This window comes from Mycteria americana, chromosome 10 (assembly GCF_035582795.1).
Source record: "Mycteria americana isolate JAX WOST 10 ecotype Jacksonville Zoo and Gardens chromosome 10, USCA_MyAme_1.0, whole genome shotgun sequence".
Taxonomy (NCBI): domain Eukaryota; kingdom Metazoa; phylum Chordata; class Aves; order Ciconiiformes; family Ciconiidae; genus Mycteria; species Mycteria americana.
In genome coordinates, this window is record NC_134374.1 from 9,243,308 (window position 1) to 9,257,344 (window position 14,037).

Below are 14,037 nucleotides of genomic sequence, written 5' to 3' on the forward strand. Positions count from 1 at the left end.
AAGTGTCCCAGTGACCCAGCTACCTTTTCTGCATCGCCAGGGTATGATGTGTCCATACCTTTGTCATATGAAGTTAAGTAACTTTTTTAGGTAACTATTTTTTATAGGAAGTGTGTTTCTTAATGATTTAGAATCCATATACTGTCAATGTTTTTAAAACAATAATGACCAAGAGGCTGTCTGGCACAGGGCTACCACAGGGGCTTTCCTGGCAGCCAAGTTTTGAACATGCGCTTACTACCCGTACTCCCCTTTTCCGCGTTTTCTTTGCTTGTTTCTGTTACATGACTGTGTGCGTTAGGTGGTTTTGCAACCACTTTGCAGGCCATCTTCTGATGCTGCGAGGTGCTTACTTAATGTAACCCGTAGGCATATACTTCCTTTCCTTGCTGTGCTGTTATGAGGTTTAATTACTGAGTGCCTGGATAAGGTTTCATGTGGAAAGCTGTTTCACTGCCCCACACCCTCTGTACACACACTTCTTCCCCTCCTAGGTCATGTAACCATCCCAGAGCTCGAGTGGTTTAGCGAGTGGCCAGGATCCCGGCATGAGTGCAGTTTGAGCAGGTTGCTTTTGTTTTGATGTGATTAAAAAACACCCACAAAGAAAATACGTTGGGCTAGGGGTATGCTCTAGGGCTCAGCCCCATCCCAGTGGGGTGGAGAGGGACTCTTACTCTCTCCAGTTTTTATTTCATGGTGTCTCGCAGCTACACTGAAGCCTCAGTATCCTTGTTCATGTTATCTCATACATTAAGCACTGGTTAAGCACAGCCCTTAAATATACACCTAACTTTAAACATCGCTGGCTTTAGTGATGCAAAAATAATCCCATGTTTTGCTTTTTGGGACCACAGCCTGAAGAGCCGTGGCTTTGTACAGAGAGGGGAAGTGAGAGGTGCTCTGTTGCAACCTGGGCAAGTCCCAATACTCGTTGCACTTAGGAAAGTGAACCTATGTGAGGAGCCGTGAAGCTTTTGTAGTGGGAGCGGGTATTGAGTATTGGGAGTCTGCAGAGCAGCAGCGAGTTTCCACCATGTGGGAAGAGGCACTTAAAGCGGGTGGGCTGAAGGGTGTTGTGAGATGAAAGTCAGATGCATTTTGTAACGTGTTGCCTGTGGTTGCATTGGCAGTTTGCAGAGAAAGAGTTGAAAGAGTTGTGGAAAGAAATGTAGTTAGATAGGTAGACTAAGCATTTGAAGAGGAGAGATCCTTGAAGACCATTTACTGAAAAATGCTGTCAAATGTAAATTAAGCAAGGCGGGGAAAAATAAGTTTGCAGGTTACTTTCATGAGTTGTGACAAGCTCCACTGCTTCGGTCCATTCCCAGCGCTTAGCAGTTTAACTGGGTGACTCTTGAGGTCCAGACAAAGGACATAATAACTTAAATTTGAAGAAATATTTAGTCAAAACCATTAAATTCACAGCTACTGCATTCACATCCTTTCTGTATTCATTGTTTGACGCTATTGCTGCAAGTGCACTGTCAAGAGTGAATTTTAAACCCATATTAATAAGTCACTTAGTAAAACTCTTAATGCTGCAATTCCTAACAGAAGCTTGTTTATCCCATCTCAGAAAACAAACAGTCGCAAGTCCTTGTGACCCGGGTGGTTTTGCTTAGATACAACCTGAATTCAAAATACCCACTCCGTACAGGGAGCTGCTTAGGAACAGCTAGTTCAGAGGCCAGAAGTTACTTGTAGGAAGTTTCAGAGGATAACTTCTGAATGAATGAATATATTGGAGGAAATCATGAGCTGCTCTACAGGGTGTCTGCAAACAGAAACAGTACATTCATCAAAGAAATTAGTCAGTTTGAATAATTTGTTTAGCTCAGAGCATGTTTACCTGCCTGGGAGGGGAATGGGGAGGCTTAATTGGCAAATGTTTGTATTGTGCTTTGAGACAGTTGTATGAAAGGCAGTACGAAAGTGAAGCGTTACTGTTATGGTTTCTAGGGTTATAATTCCTTCTGTAGTTTGTGTGAATGCTGCCTTTTTTCAGGGTTGTATAAAGAAGGGACGCAATGGTTGTTTTGCAACACGTGCATATGGGGGAGGTCCCAGAAAGACGGCTTTACTCCCAAGGGCACCGAGGCACCCTGGCTGTGTCTGCCCTGCCCGCAGAGCCGACCCCATGCACCCACCTCCCGGTCTGCAGGCACCCAGGGGTGGAAGCAGCTGAGCACCGACTACGCTGGGGGCATTATGGACCCTGAGTGCCCAGGCAGAGTTGTGTCTGCTTTAGCTGATGCTGAATATGGCCCTTTTTTTGTCAAAAAGGCATCAGTATTGTATTTTAACTTAACCAAGTTTTGCAGAGAAGACAGTAAACATCTTTCAGTAAGTAGTGAAACCGTAACTGCATTCATTCTGTACAACTAACCGGCTGCTCTTTCAAATGAACTTTAAGAAAACTGGAAGTAAACGTGCAGATTTAGAAAAGCAGATACAGTTCTTCTGCAGCTGGTCTGGGAAGTACTGTATAAATACCTTCAGATAGTACTTAATGGAGTGTCTCAGTACTCAATATCTAGAGAGAATCCTTCTCAGTTACATCACCATTGATTTCTGGGAAATGGATGAATATCACTCGGAGCAGAATTTGGCCCATATAACTAAGTAATAAAATATCTTTTTGCAGGAAGTATATTTATAAACAAAGAGCAAGCATTGCATCTTCAGGTTACGTTTGCAAAGCTACTGCCTGAAAATTGGCATGGCTCCTTCCAGTCAAGGGATCTTAGAAACAGTTTTGCTGCATCACAAGCTGCAATAGTATCTCTGAGGCTTTGAAAATGAACACCAGTGTCTCCGCAAACAGGATACCCTTTGTGAGTTTTAATTGGAACCAGTCATGTCTGAATGCTGCAGACTTTGAAATAACGTGACTAACCTAAGAAAGCTATTCAAGATGTATCTACAAGATGTATTCCCCAGATACACAGGGGCGAAGGGCTTGCTGGGATAAAGGCCCAGCATGAGATTCTGCTCTGAACTTGAACTGAATTGAACCAATTTTTTTTGTGTGTGTTGTTTTGAAGACATTTGGGTGCTTCAGATATCTTCCTTCCTCTCCTCTCTCTAGCTTGGCAAGAACTAGATGCAAAAATATTATAAGACAGGCTTTTGCACAGGGGGAATTGAGTCATGAAGAAGCTGAATGCCATGTATTTAAAGTCAGTGTTTGTCTTTACTCTTAACAAAACTGATGATTGGAAGAGGCGGGGGGGAAGGGAGGGAACATTGGATTGTCTTCTGTAACCCTGTAATAGTTGTGTAGAAGGAACTGACCTGGCTGAGAATTTAATTTCAGCTTTTGCCGCTTGGCTGTGAAAGCCCTAGCTAACACTTTTTTGTATTTTGGTACAACAGTCTGTTTCTTTAAATGCTTCCTTAGAGCCAATGGGCATTGAAAGGAATTTTCTCTGGAAGTAGGTGGTTATTGGGTATCTGTCCTCTTTGTTGCACACATGCTATTATCTTATGAATTTCTTTTAAAAGGGTTACCAGCACTGCCTTGGTTACACTAATGGGGTCTTTGAGGACTGAGATGATGAAAATCCTGTTGATTGTGCGCTCCATCCTCCTGGTGAGCAGAGGCTGGCCTCTTCCAAAAGCTATCCCTGCTGACAGCCTGGGTGGCTCTCTCAGCTCTGGTGTGGTATGGTGAAGTGCTCTGGTAGCTGTATTGTAGCAGCCCTCTGAAGCGAGGCACAGTGTTTCACGGGTCTGCATGCAGGGTTTACTAGGATCTCATCTCCGCTGCAGAATTATTCTGCAATCTCAGTTCTGATTTTTTAAAATTCACTCTCTATCACTCAGGGCTGCAGGAAGAGTCTAAAAAATGTGACAGGAGTGTAAACCAATGCCATGCTGTCTCCCTGAGCTTGTGAGGGCTGTGGAATATTAGCTCGGAGACCCTGGAACTGCTCCCTACCCTTCAGTCAGCCCTGTGGATTTTCCCGTCCTTTGGGCACAGAGTATGTTACTTCAGCATCGTTCTCCTAGAATTTGCAATTCTGATATAGGTGGGAATTTGAGGTTTTTTTTGTCTTGAGGGGTTTGCTTTCAATAGCTTCTTTGGGAGAAGGTCTTCAGTGGATTATGTGCTTCTTGAAGTACTGCATAAAACTTAGTCAGCATGAAGTCAGAGACTTGGGAGTTCATCTTGCACCTAAGAAATGGAAGTTTTGTGACCATTTCTCTCCAGGGAAGAATGCAATCAACAACACCTTGCATGTCGAGTTGAGACAGCATTACAGGGAGCAAGGTTGCCTGGGAGCCTGCCAGGAGGCGTAGCAAAAACTCATGGAACCATTGTGTGTTTTGAGTGGAGAGACTTGTGTCTGCATGAACAAGAAGTGTATGAAGGGGATGAGGTAGCAGAGATTATTTCTGGGAGGCAGGAATTGGTGCTGCTGCAACACTTGCGCATTCTTAATGAGGCAGTAGTTATCATTTCTGGGCATGGAAGAAAGGGTGCAAACCCCATCTTATAATCAGGAAGCTGAATGCACTGTTTGCTAAGAGTTTCCTAGGTGTGCTTCGTTGCATGCTTGCTGGTTTGTCAGATGATGAGAGCAGTGAAAGCATCTTGTTTTGAAAAGTAATCTCCAAAGAATGAAATTCTCGGTGAACCTCACATTTGTATGAAATCAAGATAATTAGCTTTTAGCATAGAATAGGCTATTTCAGTTGGAAGGGACCAACAAGGATAATCTAGTCCAACTGCCTGACCAATTCGGGGCTGACCAAAAGTTAAAGTATGTTAAGGCCATTGTCCAAATGCCTCTTAAATGGTGACAGGCTTTGGGCATCGACCACCTCTCTAGGAAGCCTGTTCCAGTGTTTGAATGCCTTCTCTGTAAAGAAATGCTTCCTAATGTTCAGTCTTTTGACCTCCCAATCTTATCAATATCCCTTTATTAAAAAAAAACCAAACCAAACCCCAAAACCAAACCAACCAAACAACAAAACCCTAAAAAAAAAAAAAAAAGTGAGAGAGAGCACCAGAATTTGACTGTTTGACTGAATATATGGCATAATTATTTCCAATAGACAGAAGGTGCTTTTGGATGGGGTTGTCCTATGCAGAACAAGACTAGCAGGACCAAGGACTTGTTATTATGATGGGAAAAACTGGCCCTGGGATAGAGTTTAATTTGGGCTATCATGCTGTTGACACTTCTCTGCAGCGTAAACCTGAGAACTTTCTGAGCTGAATACATCTTGTTGGCCCTCCGTTCTTTACAGGTTTTCTCTAAGTTGAGGTTGGAGTGAATCGGTACAAAACACTTAAAATCTGAAGTTTTATGTGATAGTGAATGTTCTTTTGTCGTGATGCAGTGGTACGTGGGAATTCTTCAAGTTAGAATGAATGGAAGAGCAGATGGGCTCTGATCAGGAAAACCATAAATTGTAAGTCTCTTGGTGTGTATTGCCTTGTGGTTTGCTTTAGTTTTCATTTAGAACAGCTTTAGAAAGTTAATATCAACTGTTAAACCTTTTAGGCTATCTTCTCCCCTCTTTTTTTCTTTTTTTTTTGTTTTCTGGTTTAGAAGTGAATAAAAGAGCTTTGTACAGTTCTTGAAACTGAGCCTGAAACAGCTCTGAACAAAATATAGTGTTCCTTTCAAAATCTTGGAAATAATTACATCATAGGCAAATTGGGCCAGAAACCGTTAATAGTATTCTTTGTGGAGTGAAATCCCATGGGAGGACCTATTTCAGCAAACTGGCATTGTTTACAAATAGATACAGTGACCGATACAGTTGTCCCATTCTGAGGGACAGCTGAAACTTTGTGCCCTGTAACGGACTTCACAGAATAACTGTCTTGCTTTTGATAACAAGCTGAAAACGTGCCTTGGTGCTTCTATCGTCAGCCTCACGCCAGGGATCTCAGGGAGTGAAGGCTGTCTTTGGCACCGGAAAAGCATTTGTAGGTGGGTAAAGAGAAAATAAAAGCCTCTGTTTCCATAAGCTCCTAGTCTGTGAGAGTTGCTGGTGGGATGGGGAGCCGTGTCCAGATGTCTCTGTTGGGCTTCATAAGCTGGGAACTCCCTCGCGCTTCCCTGTGCAGAAATACCTGGGCATCGTGCACTTTCCCTTCACCAGGATAACACATGTAGTTCTCCCTGTTACCTTACAGCAGTTTTCATCACTGGCTCTTCCCACCCCCCCACCCCCACCCCCCATTACTGGAAAACCTTCTGCATTTCAAGATAGAAATCACAAAGATTAGTGATGTTAACTGTTTGACCTAAATCTACAAAAGCATTTAGTTCTCTAGGTAAATAGGCTAGTCTGTACTTGAAAGTTAGATCAGCACAAGCCCTAGCCTGGGCACAATTACAGCTGTTCCTTGGTGATATAAAGCACATTATTGCCTACATATTTGCTTCCATAGGAGGGTGGGCCATGTTCCTCCATCGCCAGACATTGTCCTCCAGTCGATCTCCACCGGGACAGCCGGGCTGTGTCGGCAGAGCCCTCTTGTGGGGACCGGGCGCATGCCGGGGACCATGGTTTTGTGTGAAGGATCACTGCTGTGCTGTCCCAGCTGGCATGTTCCAAATGACACCAACATCTTTCTGTCTGACAGCTGCCTCCAATACGTGACTGTATTAGTGGAGAGTGCCTGATCTTTTCCACGCTTCTAGGCCTGAAGGCAAAGCTGTAGGGAGCAACACCTGGCCGGTGGCTGCCTGTGGTTCAGTATTGCCTGTGCAGCGTACAGGTGGAGGTGAGCAACTCCATGGTGCAGGGAACGTCTAGCAGTTCACATAGGGCTTGAGCCTACGAGCAGACATCCTCTTTGGCTGGTGAACACCATATTGATCTACCAGCAGAGCAATTGTTTGAGCTTTCCCGAACTTACTGCAGGCAAAATATGCTAGAATAGCTCAGGCCACTAATTTAACACAAACCAGTTGATGAGGTCAGCTGGGAAGGGTGCTCATACAAACTGTTCCCCTGATGGAGGTGAGCAACTGGGTCAGTAACGTCTTTAAGCACATGTTTGTGAATCAAGATCTCCAGGATCCCTGTTTCATGCCGTACGTACTAGGGAGAGGGCTGGGACCAGCCGTTGCCAGGGTTTTCAACTGTGTGACCCCGGGATGGGTCCCTGGGATCCCTTGGGGATCCAGATAGATGTTCAGGAACCCTACTTTGTGGACCCAGGGACCAGTGCAAAACAGATGTGATGGTGTATTTCATTTATTGTTCTTGTCACTGGGCAGATGCTTTGAATCTCAGATCTGGCATTTTGGGATCTCATTTAGAATTAAATAAAAAATGTAAGTTGAGTAATAAAAAAAAGTGATAGTTTTATGTGTGGTAATTTGAAAGTGGTAACAAAGGCTAAAATGCCATGTCACGAAAAACAGTCTAGAGTGAACATCTCTAAATGTTTCAGTTGGTCATTTAGTTTTTATGTGAAAGGTATTGTCAGTTAAGGCAATGTGGATTTGATTATCCTGTATTAATATATAAGCTGGAAATCCTGGCAGAACTCTAGCTATATCAAAATAAATGCAATTGTTGAAAATGTTAACTTTGGTTCTTAAAAACAAACAAACAAAAAAAAAACCCCCAAAACCCAAAACAAATAAACCCAAACAAACAAGAAACAAAACCAAAACCAAACTAAACAACCCTGAAAACCCTCAAACATGGCAGCTTTACCTGACCAAAGTGAAAGCAACAATGCTGTTACCAGTTGAGCTTCAGGACCTCTTTGTGTAAGTGACAGTCACCGTATTTGGCTGATACTTCTGGGAAAAAACCTATGACTTCCACAGCTGAAAAAACATAAGTTGCTTTATTTTACATAAGAGCATAGCTGATGACTGCAGTAACTTCTGTTATCTGTGAATCAGCACAAGGAGAGATCCGTAACACATGCACAGTGGTCTGCACATGCCTTCCATAAAAGGAGCCACATCGATTTTGGAGGGGTTGCAAGGCAAGGTGCCTGTAGAATTGTAACCTTTAAAAATACGTAGTATAGCCCACATCACATCTGATCTGTCTGAAATTGTACTCTATTTTAAGGTCTTAAAACAGTTCATTTTACCAAGCATTGCTTGCTCGTTAAACCAGCTGCTTAATTGAGACTTGAATTTCAATATTTAAGATAAACACTAGAAATATTAGGAATTTGAAAAGTCTTACCTGCCCTGTGCTTTCCCAACTTACGAATTTTTGTAACAATTTCTGGGTATTTTTTTCCTTAGGTCAGTACCCCTGTTCTTAGCAGTCATCCAAAAGACTGTATGTGTCCACTCCTGATGTACCATACTTGGGGCTTTACGGTGCCGTTAATCAAAGCTGTGCCACAAACAGCTCTGTGGTAACAGACGTGCGTGGTACCAGGACAGAAAGAGGAAGACTTGAATTGTTTTCAGGATATGACCATTTTCCTGCTTAGGTTTTGATTGATTTTAAAGCAAACGTATTGCTAATTTTTAAGTGCAAAAAAGTTTTTAATTGGTACTTCTGAATGAATTTCCTTTGGGAAGATCATTCCTTTTGAAGCCCCACACTCCCAGGACTAAACCCTCTCCAAACACAGAGCAGGGAGGGAACAGAGATCTTAATGCTTGCTATCCATATCCCCTCAACATGCACCTTGTTTCTTACATCATAAAAATGGTTCACTACGATACCAGGTAGTTTCACTAAACCATTTAAATTTTGCTTTGGAAGTCTGGTTTTAGAGGAAAATTTTGATTGTGAACAACTGCAGGCAAAAAGTTGTAAATAAAAGTTTAAAAAGCCTTTAAGAGGGGAAAAAAAAAAAAAGCTTTATTTTGATGGTAATAGAGTGATTTTTAGGAATTGGCCACTGCATTTATTTATAGCAACCAGCAGTAACCTTATTCAGAGCAAACTTCTAACAGAGAGGCTTCCTTATTCCACCAGAAGGCTTTTCTTGCCCTCTTTCCTCCTCAGGACACCAGCCTTGGCACCCTTACTTGACAGGCATGCTTTCTGTTCTGCTTTTGCAGGAGGCTGTGAGGGCTGCTGAAGATGTCCGATAGTCTGGATATTGAAGAGAAACCTCCAGCCCCACCGTTGAGAATGAACAGCAACAATCGTGATTCTTCGGCACTAAACCACAGTTCGAAACCGCTCCCCATGGCCCCTGAGGAGAAGAACAAGAAAGCCAGGCTTCGCTCCATCTTCCCAGGAGGAGGGGATAAAAGTAAAGTATCAGCAGTGTGAATGGGTGGCTACATGTGTTTGCTTTCTGTTGGTTGCCATGTTTACTTTCTGCCACTGTTTTCTTTCTGTTTCAGTTGCAGAACATGGTAAAGTCCTTCCAAAGCCTTCTGTTCCAATTACTCTAGTAACATGTTTCAAAGGAGGAGGAGGTGTTCAGTCAGTTACTTTCTTGTCTTTGAAAAGCCAGCGAGATGTGCACATTGTGTGACTTGCCTTTTAAAAATAACTTTATAGTTAAGCTGGGGAATCCTTTCCTTTGGATTTTGCTTTGCATTTGCAGTAAAAGCAGAGATGAGGTTGTGTACTTTTGAAAATACATTTGCAGAAGTGAGAAGGCAATATGCCTGACACTTCTGGGTTGGTTGGGTTTTGGTTTTTTTTTTAATGCACTTACATTCCAGGAACAGGAGCAAGGCTCTTCTTGCTTGTTGCTTTTGTAGTGAGAGTGGATGCAGAATGGCTTGGTTTAAAACCTGCTAGGTGTGGTTACTGCAAGAGAGTCTTTTAAACATGCCGGAAACAGCATTTCTGTTGCATTCTTTGAAAAGCATTTGCAGAAAGGAATGTGTTTTGAGTTAGTGTATTCACAGAATTAAGGGAAGGGATCTTCTTTTTTTGTAATGCCATGGGAACTGACGGGCTGCACCCACAAGTGCTGAGGGAGCTGGCTGATGTCACTGCAAAGCCACTCTTGATTATCTTTGAAAGGTTATGGTGACTGGGGGGTGTTCCTGATGGCTGGAAAAAAGCAAATGTCACTTCTGTCTTTAAGGAGGATCTGGGGAACTACGGGCCAGTCAGCCTCACCTTGGTCCCTGGGAGGCTAGTGGAGCAAATCCTCCTGGAAAGCATTTCCACACAAATGAGGGATAAGAACGTGGTCAGGAATAGTCAGCACGGATTTACGAAGGGGAATTCATGCTGAACCATGCTGACAGCCTTCTACCGTGAGATGACTGGCTTGGTGGTGAAGGGAGAGCAGTGGGTGTTATTTCTGCTTTGGTAAGGTGTTCAACACAGTCGCCCATAGTATCCTCACAGACAAGTTCATGAAGTGCAGTCTAGATAAGTGGACTGAAAACTGGCTGAAATGCTGGGGTCGTGATCAGCAGCACAAAATCCAGCTGGATTTCAAGAGGGATTCTGCCTTCTATGTGCATCGCTGTTCCTCCAAGGAGAGCTCAGAACTATGGAACTGCGGTCATTCCCTCGGAGCTCCAGCTCACCTGCGCTGCTCGGCTGCCCCGTTCACGAGTCTCTTCCACAGGTCATGTGGAGCAGTCGGAGGTGGTCTGGCATTCAGAACTCCTCACAGGCAGTCGAAGGCGCAATTTCAGCCCCATTCCTCCCCTCAGCCAGGGGCAGTCCTGATGGCTCGTCTCATGTGAAGGCTGTGACTGGATGGGCCCATTCCTCAGGCAGACCTGGCCGGTTCACTCTGCAGAGTGCTTCCCAAAATGTCCCCTTCTGGGAACAAAGTTAATTTTCAATTGATTCTTTTTAAAGGCCAAAGCTAAAATCTCTCCTGGCTTGTTTTTAATTCCTGGAAGAACTTGGGTCACTTCTTGCCTAACTGCCAGCAGGATGGTATTATCCCTCTCCGAGGGAACATTTCTTACGCAGGAGGTGCTGTGTGAAATGCATGCAGAAACGGGGAGATCCAGAAACAACCCCTCCTGGAAATGATCGGTGACATTAAAAATAGATGTAATTAACTACCAGTCAGAGCAGTCTTAGAAACATACAAGTATCATGATTTTAAATGTGACTGTGAGGGATAGTAAGCTAAGATTTATAGCTTAATTTTGTTGGGTGAAATAATAAATGGAGGAAGTTTAGCTTGGCTGGCCAAGCCCCTTGAAGTGGTTTAATCTCGGGGTTGGCTTGTGGGTCAGGGTATCAGCTGGCCTGTGCATGCTTCACAGACTCAGTGACACATTTTTGAGAGTCCTGCTTGTAAAACAGAAGGTGATTAATACGGCTGCTCTCATCTAGTGCAGTGCTTTGCAGCATCACAAATTTATATTAATAGTCCACCACTGGTACTAGTAAGCAGAACGTGAAGAAAACACTGTGGCAGGGTGTTTCTGCCTGAACCTGCAGGAACTTTGTTGTCATTCATTTGCTCACCAGACAGGAGGGATGTGAGGATGGATATGCCGCGGTGCGTTCTCTCCAAGGCAATGGTGTGTGTGGGGACCGCTGTGCTCGGAGACCAGGAATCTTTCACAGTCACTCCCCTGCTGGAGTGTAGGGTTTTCAGTTAGGGTTTGAGCACTTCTGTGTTTAAAACCTTGTTTTGGCAAGCTGCTGATGACTCTGCGGGGCCCCTCTGTGCTTCTACGATTGAAACAAGCCCCTTAGGCATTAGTGTCCTGCTCCTTCCCATAGCACCTGACCTGCTTGTGTTCCGTGGTATAGCTCCTCTCGCCCCTGTCTCTGGGGTAAGGTACTCCATTTCCTGGGGGCACGAAGCCAAGGCAGACAACTGCAATACATTTCCAGTGTCATGTGGGCAATCTGTGTGGAACAAGGAGCTGAACCTGTTTCCCCATAGCCCGTGCTGAAGCTGTGAAATTGGCCTTCCTTCCTTGCAGGTAATGATGGTGATGGGAGCCACGGTGGAGTTCATGGCATTAGTGTTTCCTTTCAGCATAGTGCTGTTACCTCAGGAGAACTGAGAGCAGAAAGAAATGACTTGGGTTCTTCCAGTTGTTTGATACAGCCTTGTTCTTCTTTCATTAAACCACCTGTAATTGCTGTGCTATGAAATAAATTAATACTGTCTGTGAACTGGTGGCTCCATGAAGGTGCTGTAGAGCATTCAAACTGAAGAAATGAGAGGGGAGCAGGCCCACCACAGCTCAGATGCCCCTTTCAGCTGAAGAGGTACATCCGTGTTAAGATTACTGGGCGAATAATATCACTTCCATCGAAGCTGCTTTAGACTAAGCTGCAGATGGGAGCAGAGTCTGACCTTTAGTCATCTGGTTGCCTCCTGTGCAGAAAAACAAGAAAAGAGGGAAAGAGAAAAACCCAGTGGGGTTAAGATTAATGGAGGAGAAAGAAAAGGATAAGGCTGCTGGGGTGGGACAGGAGGAGCAGGGCAGGAAGGAGGATGGGAGGACAGCGTGAGTGACAGTGGAAGGGACAGGGGATGGAGGAAAGAACGAGATTAAGAGGAGGCGAGCAAAGAGGAGGGCGTACGCGTGAGGTTAAACCCTTCCTCCCTCTCTGGAGAAAAGCTGCCGCTTAGCTGAGTCACGGTTTTCTGCCAAACACTTGCTCTTTTAACATAATAATGATGGTGATGATGCAGACTGTGGAAGACAGAAAACTCTCTCCTTGTTCTCTTTTAATCTGTAATAGTTGCTGAGGTGGTGCGGGTGGCCCTCATGGCTAACTGCTTTGCAGCAGGAGTGTATTGTGAGGGGCATTTATAAGAAAATCCAATAGGAATGTCCAGTATAAAGCCCTTGAATCCAGTCAGTCATTGCTTCAAAGAAGTCGTGCCTTTTCAGATAATTTTGCTAGCTTATCTAAAACAGAAGTGATTTGAGTTGCAGGGCACAGACAGAAGTGTCAAAGTTTTTAGACTGGGGAGGGGTCTTGGAGATGTTTAAGGACATGTCTAAGGAGATGTTTAATTCTGTATTTAATTTATAGTTTATCAGCATTTGGACCATAGGTGTTATATCTGCAATCTGGTAGGCAGAGGTGTGTGAAGCAAATGAGCCAAATCTTGAGGAATGAGCCGGAACGCTTCCGCCCGGCAGGAGAGGCCTAGAATGGATAAGTGCTGCTTTTGGTGGAACGTAATGCCGTATTTCGCTTCTAGATTTGACTGTTGCTTTGAACTGAATTTGTTGATCCTTTAAATCTAATTTTCACTGCATTTGTTTGCAAATGATGAGGTAGGAGAAGCCAGTTTTGTTAATCTGCAATACAAAGTTATATACGCTGAATGGAGATGACATCTTGTAACTGGCAACATCTATCCTGAAAATTAAATATCATCCTCTTAGAGATAAAAGAAGGGGAAGGCCTTTGCATTTGTATTTGATATATTGCTGGCATCTTTACTAAATGCTAAATGAAAATAATTCACCAGTTAACATTGTGTAGGGGTGTGCAGTACAGACAAAAGGTGACAATTAATTATTTAATGAGGATAAATGCAACAATGCAGAGAAAAGATTAGAAACATCCAAAATACTCTAGACTATAATTATGAAGAGCAGAGCATCTTCCAACTAAAGGAGGCTGTAAGGCAGAATAAAAAAAGATATGCAAAGGAGGCCTCGCGGAGCTACTGTCTGTGAGCAAAGACAGAGCCAGGCTGGGAGGGATGCTGATACATAGTGAGCTCAGCCTTTGGATGAGACCCCTAGGTAAACTTATGAAGCTGGCAAACATAATACTCAAACACTGAAGAAAAGTGTTAATTAAAAGTCCGTGAGCATAGTAGTGCTTTATGTTAGGAGACTGATGTGCCGGAAAACAGATTTTGCAAAGCTCCATCCTGGTTGATATTGGTAGAAGGGGACGCTTGCTTTTGAAATATGACATACACAAAATTGTCTTCATTTTGTGGTGCTGCACTGAGGGAATATGGAAGGCAAAGACAGGACCTAACAACTGCTCCTTTCTCTCCTGCTGAGGTGTAACTATGGCACATGTATTGATTTTTCATACTATCATTAATAAATGGCGATACACCGGCCTTTGGAGATCCTGGTATAGAGTCTCATTGTGATAGACCCAGTATAAACCTCTCGTATATCTCTGGGTTTCTCACAA

At 43.7% G+C, this 14,037-nt stretch overlaps 1 protein-coding gene across 4 annotated transcripts in view; it reads left to right on the plus strand.

Moving 5' to 3' along the window:
- PAK3 (p21 (RAC1) activated kinase 3) overlaps positions 1-14,037 on the plus strand; it is a 106,471-nt gene that overhangs the window by 50,997 nt on the left and 41,437 nt on the right. For all 4 annotated transcript variants that reach the window (XM_075512774.1, XM_075512775.1, XM_075512772.1 and 1 more), the window contains one exon: positions 9,021-9,217. In XM_075512774.1, coding sequence (XP_075368889.1) covers positions 9,043-9,217 — 175 coding nt within the window. In that variant the 5' untranslated portion in view covers positions 9,021-9,042. The remainder of the gene's footprint in view (positions 1-9,020; positions 9,218-14,037) is intronic.